The sequence below is a fragment of the Annulohypoxylon maeteangense genome (genome assembly GCF_022496945.1).
Source record: "Annulohypoxylon maeteangense strain CBS 123835 unplaced genomic scaffold GGS22scaffold_6, whole genome shotgun sequence".
Lineage (NCBI taxonomy): Eukaryota > Fungi > Ascomycota > Sordariomycetes > Xylariales > Hypoxylaceae > Annulohypoxylon > Annulohypoxylon maeteangense.
The window spans coordinates 1,485,757-1,501,388 of record NW_025953253.1 but is presented as its reverse complement, the minus strand read 5'-3'; the positions used below and the strand labels follow the sequence as shown (position 1 = coordinate 1,501,388).

At 40.4% G+C, this 15,632-nt stretch overlaps 3 protein-coding genes across 3 annotated transcripts; 1 reads left to right on the top strand and 2 right to left on the bottom strand.

The window, feature by feature from the left end:
* Positions 1-869: 869 nt before the first annotated feature.
* On the top strand, positions 870-7,155 carry GGS22DRAFT_187560 (nonribosomal peptide synthase; the record flags this gene model as incomplete). Its single annotated transcript, XM_047964606.1, has 4 exons — positions 870-2,684; positions 2,744-4,364; positions 4,435-7,025; positions 7,102-7,155. The coding sequence occupies 4 exons, from the start codon at positions 870-872 to the stop codon at positions 7,153-7,155; spliced, it is 6,081 nt and encodes a 2,026-aa protein (XP_047820156.1).
* A 4,046-nt stretch (positions 7,156-11,201) lies between these two features.
* GGS22DRAFT_127448 (glycoside hydrolase family 61 protein) lies at positions 11,202-12,390 on the bottom strand. The gene is made up of 2 exons (XM_047958376.1): positions 11,429-12,390; positions 11,202-11,378 (listed from the first exon to the last, which is right to left on the bottom strand). Exons 1-2 carry the CDS (start codon positions 12,068-12,070, stop codon positions 11,313-11,315), a joined length of 708 nt encoding a protein of 235 aa, XP_047820155.1. The 5' UTR covers positions 12,071-12,390; the 3' UTR covers positions 11,202-11,312.
* A 1,026-nt stretch (positions 12,391-13,416) lies between these two features.
* GGS22DRAFT_160566 (uncharacterized protein) lies at positions 13,417-15,481 on the bottom strand. Its single transcript, XM_047960946.1, has one exon. It carries the CDS (start codon positions 15,336-15,338, stop codon positions 13,572-13,574), a length of 1,767 nt encoding a protein of 588 aa, XP_047820154.1. The 5' UTR covers positions 15,339-15,481; the 3' UTR covers positions 13,417-13,571.
* Positions 15,482-15,632: the final 151 nt, after the last annotated feature.

Genomic DNA, 15,632 nt, shown 5'->3' with positions numbered 1-15,632 from the left:
TCCTTATGTCGCGTCTACTAATAGCCCGAGACTTAACATCGGAGCATTTATTCGCACCCACATCCGGGCCGGTACCGAAACCACCGGACCGGGTTCTTACCGTTACGAAGTTTTATAGGGTGGGGCCAGGGGTCAAAAGGTCCTATCCGGGGTGTTGCAACAAGTTGAGCCTCTGAGCAAGGATGGAAGATTTTCTCCGATATTCCACCCCACACGGCCCCATATGCATCGCCCCTGATAAAAATAAATCCGTTGAGGGATGATTCTCGGACAGCACATTTACTTCATAATTTTGTTCAAAACTTCTCAGGAGGAACCCTAACTGCAGTTGCGCGCGTATTGAAGTATCGCGTAAAAAATCACACCTAGTCACTACCTACCTACCTAGGTAGGTAGATACCTATGATCCTAAATGGCGCCATTCCCGGGGACCTTGTGTACCTATATGATTGATAATGAGAATACGAGTCATATGTATCCATGAATATAGAACTTTGGTAGACCTGACTAATAGTACTCTCTGGGGGATTTGGCAGCGATGGCTTGCTCATGCGGGCCTGTCGTCAACGGGGAAACTGAGTCCGGGTGAACAGAAAGGTTCTCCATAGAATCCATCTAGAATCGAACGATTGATATAGAAGGAATATTAAATCGTCAGCAACCTAAACAAGAACGAAGCTCCGACATGAATTGGCCATCTGTTGGCAGGCATAGTATCATCATGGTCGAGAGAGTTTAAACCACCACTATATCCATATCTCCTAGTTCGGACCCCTTGATATAGGATGACCTTCTAGGAGTCTTCAACAACCAAGACGTATAATCTTGACGAAATTGCCATCTACGTGATGTTAACCTCACCTAGAGATATGGACGACTCATCAAGTCCTATGGCCAAGGCAGCAAAACAGGATGACCTGCGCAAGGTTTGGAGTTGGAACGCAACGGTGCCCGAAGCCGTAGAAGCCTGTGTTCATGACCTGATCGCAGAGCATATGGTGCCGGAAGCGGCTGCCATATGTGCCTGGGATGGCGAGCTGACATATGCCGAATTCGACGAGTTATCAACACGGCTAGCACATCATCTCATTGGATTGGGGGTCGGACCGGAAGTTATAGTACCGCTATGTTTCGAAAAGTCGATGTGGATGCCGGTAGCGATGTTAGGGGTGATGAAGGCCGGTGGCGCAGGTTGTGCGATTGATGTCACCCAACCCAAAGCGCGGTTACAAGCAATCATGCACCAGATACGGCCCCCTATTATACTGTCATCGATGGTAAACACGGACCTGACCAAAGGACTTCTCGACGATATTCCCGTTCTAGCTATTGATAGGGGGAGTTTGGAGCAGTTGCCCCCGACACCTTCGAACACTCTACCATCAACAACATACGTGAAACCCTCGAACACCTTATACCTCGTATTCACATCCGGCAGCTCGGGAACGCCTAAAGGTGTGATAATTTCGCACAGCAACTTTAGCAGCGCCCTAGTTCACCAAACGCGTCAACTCGGGTTCAAAAGAAGTTCGAGAGTACTCGACATGGCATCTTATGCCTTCGACGCGGCGTGGTATAACGCATTACACACATTTTATGCTGGAGGCTGTCTCTGTATACCCTCAGAGAGCGAGAAGCGGAACGACTTGACAGGATGTATTCGTCGACTAAAACCAAACTTCATGAATCTTACTCCGAAGCTATGTGAAGTCCTAGACGCGGCTTCGCTCCAAGGTGTGGATATGATCGAATTAGCTGGGGAGCAAGCAGATGCCAGACAAGTCTCCCGAATGAGGGAGGTGACGGCGGTGCGCTTCGCGTATGGTCCGGCGGAGTGTTCGATTCTCTCAACAGTTTCTCACGAAGATGCATCCTGCTCCAATATCGGTTTCGGACTTGGTGTGCGGACATGGATTGTGAGCGTCGATGATACTCAGACGCTAGCACCAGTGGGTAGTGTTGGGGAATTATGGATTGAGGGCCCATTAGTGGGACAAGGCTACCTGAATGATGAAGCCAAGACAGCAGAGACCTTCGTCGAAAATCCCTCTTGGTTACTTAAAGGCGGGCCTGGAATGCCTGGTCGGTCCGGTCGTCTCTACCGAACCGGAGATCTCGTGAGATATAACCAAGAGGATGGCTCGCTATTGTTTGCTGGTCGGAAGGATGCGCAGGTCAAAATCCGCGGTCAAAGGGTGGAATTGGAGGAAATTCAGCAACAGATAATTAAAGGCCTTCCAGACACTGTCGATACCCAAGTAGTAGCAGATGTCATCAAACCCAACGGAAGCGATAGCGCGACACTTGTAGTATTCTTAAAGGCTACGCCGGGAATTGAAGCAGTAGTAGCGCCGCTGGAAGAAAAGCTAACAGCAGTACTACCCAGTTACATGATCCCATCAGCTTATATCGCAGTTGACGAAATACCCACGGGACAGACAGGCAAAACCGACCGTCGAAAGCTCCGAGAACTTGGCGCTACATTCACCTTGGAACATCTTGCCAAAATCAACATAGCTAGAGGTGAATGGCAACAACCGCAAACTGTCGCAGAAAAGAAACTTCAAAGGCTTTGGGCAGCCGTGCTTGGGATCGATCCTAGTATCATCGGTGTGGCGGATAGCTTTTTGAGAATAGGGGGCGACTCTATCAAAGCCATGCGATTGGTAGCGGCGGCGCGCGAAGTAAGTTCGAATTGGAATTTCAGCCTAAAACATTTTACTAATTATCGAAAATTCAATAGGACGGTCTATCGTTGACAGTTGCTGATATTCTAAGGCGGCCTCGACTGGGCGATCTAGCCTCCATAGCGAGCCATATGCCGTTAGACGAAGCGACTAACGAGATCATAAAACCTTTCTCTTTACTTGAGATAGAAGAGACGGAAGCACGAAAATTGGCTGCTGGCATTTGCGGTGTAAAATCATCGCAAATCGAAGACGCATTCCCATGCACACCAATGCAAGAAGGCCTTCTCGCATTGACAGCTAGACGTCCAAGCGATTACGTGGTGCGGATCGCTCTAGAACTACGATCAACGGTTGATGCTGATCGTTTTAGATTGGTATGGGATGAGGTTGTTTCAATGTCTCCGATCTTGCGGACACGAATTGTAGACCTCGGACAACGTGGCCTAACGCAGATAATAGTTACTGAGCCGACACAGTGGTACCTAGGAAACAACCTCGAGATTTATATGAGGGAAGAATCACAGCTCACCATGGGATTAGGAACGCCACTGACTCGGTTCGGATTAGTCAGCGAGGAGAACAGTGGAAAGTGTTTCTTTGTATACGCGATACATCATGCACTTTGCGATGGTTGGTCAGTACCATTGCTGCTCGAAATGGCGGACGAGATTTATCAAAGTAAATCAATACAGCCTTCGCCACCATTCCAAAGATTCATCAGGGACATCCGCAGTATCGATGACTATTGCGCAGCAACTGCGTGGCGAAAGCAATTAGACGGCATAGGAGCACTACCTTTTCCACAGCTTATGTCAGCAGACTACCAGCCGGAGGCAGATATGGAGATCTCGCACAGAATTTCTGACTTGCGCTGGCCAAAAACAGATATAACGCCGTCTACACTAGTTCGGGCGGCATGGTCAATCGTGACTTGGAAATACACCGGCTCTAGCGATGTCATTTTTGGAGCGACTGTTTCGGGGAGACAGGCAGCCGTGTTAAAAGTTGAGCAGATGACGGGGCCAACGATAGCCAGTGTACCAGTTCGAGTGATTATAAATCCGGAGGAGGCCGTCAGCGAACTATTAGGACGAATACAAGAGCAAGCCATAGAAACCGTGCCCTTTGAACAAATGGGCCTACAATGGATACGACGGCTAAACAATGACGCAGAGCGGGCGTGTCAATTCCAGACTTTACTCGTTATTCAGCCCGCTAACCAGAAGGCCGAACAGAGTACTCTATTTGAAGAGGCCGATGATAGCTGGGAACTTGGTGCGTTTAACCCATATGCCATTCTGTTGGAATGCCGATTGAAAGATGATGGAGCCCTCCTTCGTATCAGTTTCGACTCGAATGTTATAGACGAGATGCAGGTCAACAGAATAGCGCACCAACTTGAACACACATTACGTCAACTATCCTTGACTAGAAACGCCACAATGAAGCTGGCAGCAGTAGAGGTGGCTAGTGAGGATGACCTGCGTGATATTTGGAGCTGGAATGCTGCAGTACCAGAGGCAGTGGAGGGATGTGTACACGACCTGATTGCCAAGACGGTTCGAAGACAGCCAGAAGCCCCAGCAATATGTGCATGGGACGGGGAGTTAACATACGGGGAGCTTGATACTCTATCAAGACGCCTGGCATCTCGACTCCGCAGTTTAGGCGTTGGTAAGTCAACCCCAATGAGTATTTCCAGATGGTCAAGATGACGGTAATTAACATACTCAATGAAATATAGGTCCAGAAGTAATTGTCCCGCTGTCTTTCGATAAATCGATGTGGGTGCCTGTCGCGATGCTAGGGGTGTTGAGGGCTGGAGGTGCATTCGCAATGCTCCCTCCTTCTTTGCCAAGCGCCAGACTCGGTCTTCTCCTAAAAGCTATCAACCCGAAAGTTATCGTCACAACTTCTCGGCATGCTAGTATTTTTACGGAAGTCCCAACGATATATCCTCAAGATTGTGCAGACGAAGACGACAGCAGCTGTTTCGAACCAAGTAATATTCGGCCATTTAATACTGCTGCGGTGCTCTTTACCTCCGGTACAACTGGTGCACCTAAGGGCATCTTATTAGACCACCGATGCCTATCAACCACGGCACAGTATCTTGGCAGGGACTTCCAGGCCAGTACTTCGACTCGAGTATTTCAGTTTGCGTCATACTTGTTTGACGTAAGCATACACGAAACATTTATGTCCCTATTGTATGGGGGTTGCCTCTGCGTCCCCTCTGAGGCAGATAAAGAAAACAACACCAGTAGCGCCTTGGTGAATTTGAAGGCCAATTGGGCGTGCTTGTCACCTTCTGTAGCAAGAGCCATTCCCACAGAGAATGTCTATACCCTACGAACCCTTGTGTTCGCTGGAGAAGCTCTCAAGAAAGTAGATGTCGTTCGATGGGCAGATAAGGTAACAATATTCAACTGGTACGGTCCAGCAGAGTTCTCGCTATGCACAAGTACCCCTGTTGTATTTCCGGCATGGAGAAGCGGCTCGATCGGATATGGCTCCAGTGGCACCTGCTGGGTTATTGACAAAGACGATCCAGAATGCCTGACACCCGTCGGTGCCATCGGAGAACTGGCTACAGAAGGTCCAGGTATGATGAAGGGTTATCTCAACGATCAAGAGAAGACGGCAGCAGTTACCATTAAGAATCCGAGATGGCTTGTGCGTGGCCAATCTTATCACCCCGGCCGACATGGTCGACTATATCGTACCGGAGACTTAGTGCGTTATAATGCTGATGGCTCGCTCACATATGTTGGTCGCAAGGATGCGCAAGTAAAGATCCGAGGAATGCGAGTAGAATTGGGAGACGTTGAGCATCACGTCCTTCAGAATCTAAACCTTCCAGGTTTAACTGATGCTCAAGTCGTAGCCGAAGTAATTACACCACGCGGGAGTAGCAACCCTACACTGGTGGCCTTCGTCAAGAGTAATGGGGAAGACAGGGTAATCGAAGCTAGGCCTATCGAGAAAAGCCTTTTAGCTGGATTAGAAAAGCGGCTAGCAGAAACATTACCGCGCCACATGATCCCATCAGTATATCTCACGATAGGAAAGATACCAATAACACCAAATGGCAAAGCAGACAGACGAAAGCTTCGCGCAATCGGAGACTCGCTCACGATACAACAGCTCACTACATCCACTTCGATGGTGCGAGGAAAGCGTCGGCGGCAGTCCATGACGCCAACAGAAAGACAGTTGAAGAAATTGTGGGCACCAATTCTCGGCGTAAATGTCGATATCGCGGTAGAGGACAGCTTCCTCCAGATAGGTGGAGACTCTATTGCGGCGATGCGGTTAGTAGCTGCCGCACGAGAACATGGACTATCCTTTACAGTCGCCGATGTTTTTAAGAGACCTCGACTATGCGATCTCGCCACCGTTGCAGTGGCAGTCGTATTGGATAAGGAGAAGGCTACTAAGGTTGCTGTTGAAGCATTTTCATTGCTCAACGACCAGGTAGACCTCAGGGCGTTCGTTCGGGAGGAAATATCTCCGCATCTTCGTTCGAATTTCACCGTATCAGTCTCCGACGCATTTCCAGTCACGCATTGGCAGGCCACATGCATTAATCTCGCGTTGAAGACCCCTCCTCAGCAGTGGCATCATTTCTGGCTTGACCTCCCTCGTTCGAATAGCACGACCAAGATTGATAGAGTCTGTGAGCTTCTGTGGGATAACCTAGATATTCTCAGAGTGGTTTTCATACGCTCTAGAGGTCAGTATCTTCAAGTCCTACCAGAAGGACTCCGGCCAATAATCCTTCATTATTCTACTAATGGAACTATTGACGAACTTACCTCTAAAATCTGTGGCGAAGATCTTCGGCATCCTGGCACACTCGGAACCCCCTTTACGAGATTCCATGTCCTTTCTGGTCCTCAAGGTGCGCAGCGGTTAATAGTTAGGTCGTCACATGCGCAATATGACGGAACGACCCTCATTCATATGATGCGTTTCGTTAGCGCATTTTACAAGAATGAGCAACTACCCCCATCGCCAACCTTTTCAGCGTTTATTCAATACGCATTCAACAATAAACGTCGTTCTCGGAAGTATTGGAAGTCGTTTCTTCAAGGCTCAGTCCTTACGAAATTCGAGCGAGAACCACTATATAACGACACTGTTGGTACATCCGGGTCCCTAGTGATAGAGAGACTAGTTCGTATGCCGCATACGTTTAGTGGCTTCACCCCCGCAACCATTTTCACATCCGCGTGCGCAGTATTCCTTTCAGAGGCCACGAAATCATCAGATGTAACATTTGGTCGATTAGTATCCGGACGGGCTATGGTACCAGTCCATTTGCGAGATACGGTAGGACCAGGGCTCGGATCAACTACACCAACTACACCAAGAGGGTATATTAAGTGGATTAATCTTAATTTACTAGATCTTCTCGTGGAGTGGATTATGGTGTATATTAATAGCTATTGGTGGACGTTGATTAATTGGTATATTATAAGATTAAGGGCCTCCTATTTACAATTAATTAGTATAGTTCGTTCGATAAAGTTATTCCTATTTACGCTGTCGTTACTTTTTATGCTTTTAAGCTATGCTTTAAATCATTCTGCGAGTTTTTCGTTGCTTATATCGTTAATTTTATTATCGATTATATCGTTCGAATAAGGAAAAAAAATAAGATTAATATCTTTAATTACTTTAACCCGGATTTAGGACCGTAAAACTTAACATATAACGATCGTTTACGTATTCATAATATTACGTAAAAGTATTACCATACGCTTTATAATTAAAAATAACTTTTCGTATTTTGCTAATATCGGTTATATAATAAAAAAATCGAGTGTTATTTTAAATAATTTCGGGTATTTATTTTTTCGATTATATTAATATATAAAAAAATTACGAACTTCGTTATTATTAAATTTTAAATTATTAATTTAATATTAATATTTATTTACTTTATTTAAAATAATTAATATATCGTTTTTTATTAAATTATTACAATTATTTTCGTAAAAAATAGTAAAAAAATTAAATTAATAACGTTATCGTTTAAAAAATAACTTATTATTTTAACGCACTTTTTCCTTAACGATAATAAATTATTTCATAAAGTTATAATATTAAATATCCCATACATATTTAACTTTTATATAAACTTTAATAATTTATTTAAATTTATTTTCCCATTAAATTTTAAATTAAATAAAATATAATAACGATATAATAAATAAATATATCGTTAAGTTTTTTATAATAATTATTAAACTTTATTTAAAATAAGTTTATATTAATTTTTAAATATTCGTTATTAAAATATTCATTTATTCGAAATTTATAATCCTTAAATTATTTCATTAAAAACTCGTAACTTAAAAACATATCTTAAATATTACTATATAAATTAATTTAACCTTTTTTACGTTTTTTAATTATTTTATCCCTTTTTAATAATTATACGATAAATTTAAATAATTTTAATATTTCCGTAAAAACTTTAATTACTTCTTAATTATAATTAATTAATATATTTTTAATTTTACATATAAAAAATTTATCGCTAATTTTTCGTTTATTACGATTAATATTTTCCCATTATTATTTTTAAATTAATATTAATTTTTTAATTTAATTTCGTAAAAATAAAACGCGTTTTATTATATAATAAATAAATAATTAATAAATAAAATTATTTAAAATAACGTTATATATAATTTTTTTCGTTAAATTTATTAATTTTTATTATTATAATAATCGAAGTTTATTAATTAATTTATTTTTTATAAATATATAATTAATAAAATTATAAAACTTATTAATTAAGTTTTTTCGACGCTATTTATTATAATTATCTTTAAATAAATTATTTTCGAAAACTTTAATATTATTATTAAATATTAACGTTTTAATAATAAAATTAAATACGTAATTAAAATAATAACCACGTTATTTAAATCCTTTAAATTCGTACGCGTTACCGATTTTTACTATTACCGTATTATTATTTAACGCGTTATTTAAGGTAAAATATCTTATTTTATTATTAATATTATAATAATTTATAATATTTATAATATAAATAATAATATTAAATCCCGTATATATTTTCGAAATTTTCGAAATTTTTAAAATAAGTTTATAAAGTTTATTATTTTCGTTACGAAAAAAATATACGATACCATAAAATATATAACAATTAAATAATTATTACTTATTAAAAAATAAATATATTAAATTAAAGGATTTTTATAAAATTTATATTATTTTTTTTTTATTTAATTTAAATAAATCCCGAATATATTAATATTATAATACGTAATAAAAAAGTTTAAATAATTAAAAATTTTACGTAATTTTTAACTTTTAACTTAAGAAAAAAGTAGGTTATTTTTAACGATATATTTAAATAATAATCGTTAAAAATAAAAGCGGTTAAATAACTTAATAAACGTATTAATAAAAAATTATTTTTTTTAATCGTTAATTTTTAAACTTATTATTTCCATAATCCTTTTAAAACGTTTTCTTTTTTTAAATTTATCTTTAACTTAAAAAGCTAAAAAAATCTTACTAAAAAAAGCCCGAATATTATAAGTTTTATAAAAATAATTAAAAACGTTTTATATATTATTTATATTAAAAACTTTAAGTTATATTATTTTTTTTTTAATATAATACGCGTAAACTTATTATTATATTTTTAATAAACTTTTAATATTATATTCGTATAATTAAACTTAACTACGTTTTTTTTTATTACGTTTAATATAAATTTATTCTTTATAATAATAAAATAATTATTATTTTTTTTTAAAAAATAATTTAAAAAAGTTACGATTAATTTTTAATTTAAAAATAAATTTAAATATAAATATTAAATTATTTTTAATTAAAATAAGTTTAATAAATTATATTAAAAATAACATATTAACGGTTAATAATAATTTAAATATATTAAATTATTAAAAATTAAATTCGATAAAATAAAATTTAAAAAAATAAATACTTATTAAATTAATTAAAATTAATAATAATTTTTTATTTAAAAGTTTATAAATTAATATATTAAATAATAAACGGTTATATATAATAAATTAATGTTTTCGTAATTTAAACTTTATTAATAATTTAAGTAAAATTAATAAAATTAAGTAATATTATAAATTTTACTTTTTACGATTATATTTTAAATATTACGTTATATATATATTTATATATATAAAAAAATAACTTTTTTTAAAAGTTTTAATTTAATATAAATATTAATATATATAACATTATATTAATTATTAAAAACTTAAAAAGTTATTTAATCGTAATATTTATTTTTAAAAATATATAATATAATTATATTTTTTATTTTATTTAAGTTTAATATTAAATAAATCATTTTTAATAAATATTATATATATTAAAATAATAAGAAAATTTTAATAATTATAATAATATATTTTAATTAATTTTAATTATTTAATTAAATATATAATTATAATATTTATTATTTTCGAATAAATATTTCACTTAACATTATATATATTACTTGTTATAACTTTCGCCACGTTTTTAATTTATTAATACTACCATTAAATTTACTAATAAACATTAACAACGAAACGATACCTTTATTATATTTATAATTAATTAATTACATTAATCCATTAATTTAACTTATAATAACTTCAAGTTAAGTTAATTATTAAATTAAAGTAAACCTAGTGGAATTAAATTAAATTAAATTTCTTAGCAGTGGGTATACACTAATGGATTAACGTTAAATTAATCCGAGCCTTGGGTAAGACCGTGTGTTAATATCATTTCTATGAGGGCACGCTTCGGATGCGAAGACCCCTTACAAGGTGCATTAAAATCCATACACGAACAGCATATCGAAAGTTTGCTCTTCGATACAATCGACTTTGATGATATTATCAAGCACTGCGCTGACTGGCCTTGCAATGCCCACTATTTCGGATGCGTGACTCATTATCAAGATCTCGGTGACGCGGAAGAGGAGATTGGCGGCACTCTCCGTCGATTGGAATGCTACGAAGGCAACAGAGCTGACACGAAAATGATGGAAAACGACGTTGTCATGATTTTAGCAAAGCCTGTCGGAAGCCATCTAAGGTTGGAAATAGCCACTAATGGTGGATATTATACAAGGGAAACAGTCCAGAAATGGTCGGATATACTCGCGAAAACTATTGAGGTATTCGACCAAGTCGTGGATTGTTGTTTATGAAATTCATTGAAGAGATGTGAACACGAAAACTCAAAAGTGGTTAGGTAATTGAGATGACTCAGCATTACTGAGTCAGCATTGTGATTACTCAGAACCCCTCTTGTTACATATTTGAGATTACTAAGATTACCTTTTAAAATCATAGATTCATTACCTAGATATATGCATTTATCACTTCAAGATTATCTAATTTGAGCTTACCTAATATCTCATTAGGTCAGATCTTAATAAGCACCCCACCTAGATCTTACATTCACCTTAATAGTTTCGTTTTAAAAATGTCATCATTAAGCACAAATAGTATGTTTATTTCAAATTATACTATTTATGATACTATTATTGAAAGTCAATGATCATACCTCTTCGTTAGACGTTCCTCGTTATTGTATCAATTAACCAGACCAGACAGCGGGGCCGGGGACCTTGTATGAAGTGCCCTTGCCCATGTAAATGTCGACCTAACAGTTGTTAACTCCGAGTTGTATATAAGGGATTATTCGTTACTTACCATGATACCAGGGTCGGACTGCGCAGCGTACGCAGGGATGGAGGTGAGAGACGCACCGCTAGGAACAGCAGTGCCAGAGCCAGTGACCTTGATCTGCGCGCATTCTGGGTAGAACTGAGGGGTGTTGGCCTGGTGGAGAGCGAGCAACTCATGGCGGATGAGGTAGTTGCCAGGCTTGAGGGTCTTGGGGATACGGCTCGACCATTTCAAGTCCTTGTAGATGAGGGCGGTTCCCCAGTTGTTGCTGTTCAGCACGTCGCCCCATAGACCCATTTCATCGATCTTGAACCACTTCTTGCCCTTTCCATCGCAGGCTGTGAACTCTCCGTCGCAAGAGTACAGGTATACGGTAACGGGGCCCTGTTGGTGTGTCCACTGTTTCCAAATCGCCGTCACGTTCTCGCCAGCTGCGACTTCAGCCGAAAGGGGAGCCGACGTTCCACCGTTGCAGGTCATCTTAGGGTCCGTAACCGTCATAATGGGGTTGTAGTCCGGCCATTGTCGCTGGATGATCTGAGCCCCGGCTACCGGAGAAAATCCCTGATAACCTTCATACTTCTTGCCACCGATCTCGTAACTGGTAACCGCGCCGTGGGCGGCGACCAGGGCGGGAGCGAGGAATAGGGGAAGCGAAAACAGCATCTTGACTTATATGGTAAGGCCAGATGGGTTTTACTGTTAGGGGCAGAGAAGGGTTGATCGAAACCCTTGGCAAGGAGCGAGACGCAGTATTATTTATGCTGATCGTGCTGGTAAACAACCAAAATCTTGTTATGCGAGGATACGGGTAGCGCAACATTATAATCCCACAGTCTAGATTCCCAGGTCAGGTATGTGACCATTCCCGGTGGGCCATACTTGGCTGCAAGGATTGTGACTATTAGGAATCATTAGAAGAGTGCCTACTTGATATTCAATATTGGCTTGAGCAAATAATATCGAACCACATAAGTCAAGTCCTTAGTGTATTAGACACTCGACCATTTTCGTACAGCCACTTCTACAATAACTCATCAAGTATCGACATCCGGCCAAGCGGACCGACGCTTCAACTCGGCGAAACAGAACTCGGCGATCGATCTGCAACTACAGGTTATATAAGGAATCGAAGGCATTCGAAGGTCCCTCGGCCAAACCTAAGCTATATCCTGGATGCTGTATATGAAATCGGTATCAGGTGGTGGCCTTAGAAGTAACCGATTGGAATACAAGACTGCGTCTTAGCAAGGCGATGTCTGGCTTCCCCACAAGTTTCAATATACCGGCAGGCTTGGGTCCGGGGGATGTTACATTGCGGCTACAAATTGGGAAGCCTCCCTGCAATCTATACAATTCCCGGCGCTCTTAGTGCACAATGTGATCATAACCCATCAAGTATTAATAGAACACCTTCAGGCTATATAGGTAGGATAAATCTAAGATCCCGCGCCTCCCCTGTCGTAAAGGTTCAAGGTGTGTGGGGGACTTTGAAATACTCGACTAATGGCAAAATCAGCGCTTCGTTTATCGGCGCAAAGGGGGACAAAGAAGTATGCGATAAATGTAGATAGGTACCTACTAGAAACGAACATATCGTAAAGGGCGTCGTCGGAGCTTCCAGTGTCTACCTAGGTACTACACCCCCAGTACTAGCACAGCCAAGGTTAGTCCCTATTCTCAATCCTCTCCCACCTCTCTATAAACGCCAACACGCCAGGACTCAACATATCCGCCATCTAAATCAACGCGCTATCCCTCTTTCCAATAGACTTCGGGTTCCCTATTAAATTCACGTCTCCCCTAATTAGATACGGATGCCTTGTCCCCACTTCTAAACCCGCGGTCCAGGCCGTCGCCGTCCCATAATCCGAAGACCCGGTCCTAACCGTCAGTTTCGGCTTTGAAGGTAGTAATCGTTTATCCTAAGGCCGATACCAAATGATTCATTAGCTTATCAGTTCATAATGATGATATATCAAAGTTGTCCATGCTGAAAACTCGTAAACTGATCAACGTTTCAGGGAATTTTAGTCTGACTGTCTGAGTAGATCAAAACTTTCTATTTCTGAATCTGGGGTATCTCGAATCCTTAAATACATCGCTTGGGAGTTCATCAAGACTCTTCTTGTACTTCTGACGAGTCTCGGGAATGTCGTGATTAACATCACGTAAAATCATAAACCATTAGGCTTTCTCGTCCTTTTGATTCCTTGAGGACGATAACCATCTCGTCATCGAAGCCAACCCAGTTTCTCCGATCGTCCCATTCAGTGGTAATGTCGTCAGAGGGGGCATTTCCTACCCCTTGTGTATCATCAACTGTTGGCTTGACTGTTGGTCGGACCTCGATGCTCTTTCCATGCACCTTGCCTTCTAATTCCCAGACCCTGATTTCTTCTCCTCGACAGCTAACACTAACTGCTTTGCCACGAGCCGTTATCTCAGCATCGCTTATACCAGAAGTGTGTCCCCATAACCTTATACCAGGTGATATAGAGAGTGAGGTCGCATTAGATGTGCAGAGGTATAAAATCAATGTGTTATCGGATAGGGTTGCGAGGAGGTAAGGGTGGGTGTAGCATAGGTTGATAGGCCCATCTAATTCTTGATCATCTTGGGAAGATAGAAGGTTGCTAGGCTGAGATGGGGAGGTGGGCGGAGATGGTATATGGGTAGGGCTTGACCGAACAGGGAGACTGTATGCCAGTCGGGTGGTTGTGATGTCCGGCGTAGATTTGGACCCAGAAGTAGACGGGCGCAAGTGTAAATCTTGTATACCTAAACACCACCCCTGAAGAGTTGAAAATGTGTAAGCAATTGAAGCCACAATACTTACTGCCGTCTTTCGAATAGACAACGCTAGTGGTGCCCTCGAAGTATGCGATTTAAGTGATGTTAGAAGGTATGGGGCGCGAAGAGCCACCGGTTCAGAGTTTCGTATCTTTGAAGTCGAGCGCGTTGAGGGTGATTCATCTGTTTCTTGCATTGTTTCGCTCTCAGAATCCCCTGTGGTCTTACTTTCTAAGTCTTGAGCTCCAGGGCGAGCCGACTTAGGTGGTCCATTGAATGTATATAGGGATATTAGAACAGATTTAGTTGCCGTTAGGAGGTATGGGTAGGAGAAGGCAATTCCAACTAGTTCCCCATTGGTAGATTTCTCATGGCGATACCTTCGTAATATCCCCCTATCTTGGATATTCAACGTCCAAGTCCCGAAGCTACCGTCGGAAAACCCGATCGCAATGCCCAGAATTTTGTCATGGATCCCTTGATCGTCTATGGTGATGCAGCTCGGAACGACTTGTGAGTTTACTTGACCCAGACCAATTTGCGCCAGTAGATGTTTTGTCTTTAAGTCCCAAGCCCGCAATCCCGTAGCTATATCGGCTGTAATTGCAATGCCTTCGGAGATTTTAACGAGCATCTTATGTGGCGAAGTCGTCTCGGGAGGTGGTAGTTCTTGTCTAAGTTGTAACTCCTCCACGGCGCATTTTCCTTTAGACCAGTTATGTCTGAGCTTGTATTGCTTCTTCCAATCCCGTGAACGGTCTTCTAATTTTCCGACGTGCATGTCTACCCAACCACCTCTTCTCCCGTCTGCCCAAACTGCTTTACGAGACGAATAGTGGAGTTTTCCTTCTCTCGCCGAGCCATTGCGGAATCCGGGGATCCGAAGGGCGCGGGGAAGAACAAAGCGCGAATAGTATAAACGTTTCCATATCTGCGAATCACCGAATAGGTCGTAGAAACGCCGCGATAGTGGTGCGATATTTAGAAGATCGGGGAGGGGTAAGAATGCGAGGATGCGTATAAGAAGTTCGTTCGGTAATGGCGATAGCAAGTCCGGTGATTCGGTATGGCGGGATCGTTTTGTTACCGTCGACCTGGACGCGACGTCATTTTCGCTGCGCTTTCGCTTATAAGTCATCATATAACTCCACAAGAACGTCTGCCAGAATACGAATCTACTACCTATGTGTAGATAAATTCCAAAATTGAAGAGTGGGTTATCTATCGGGTAAAAAGTAGCTCTTAGTTAGTAGGAGGAATAAATCGCATCTTGACATCTCGACAACAAGAAATCGGTGATATCGGATATAATTCTAGAGCGTTACGTGACTAACCTTAAAGCTGACTCATAGTTCTTATGTAAGTAAGATTAGTCGCCCAGACCCGTGACCTTGGCAGCTTGGCAACTTGGCCCGAAGGTGGATCCCCGGTGTTC

What these genes read in the sequence shown, in the direction of transcription:
- GGS22DRAFT_127448 (XM_047958376.1), bottom strand. Translation starts at nt 12,070, where the DNA reads ATGCTGTTTTCGCTTCCCCTATTCCTCGCTCCCGCCCTGGTCGCCGCC. An exon ending in AGTCCGACCCTGGTATCATG is followed by an intron (nt 11,379 to 11,428) that starts GTAAGTAACGAA and finishes AACAACTGTTAG; the next exon opens with GTCGACATTTACATGGGCAA.
- GGS22DRAFT_160566 (XM_047960946.1), bottom strand. Translation starts at nt 15,338, where the DNA reads ATGATGACTTATAAGCGAAAGCGCAGCGAAAATGACGTCGCGTCCAGG.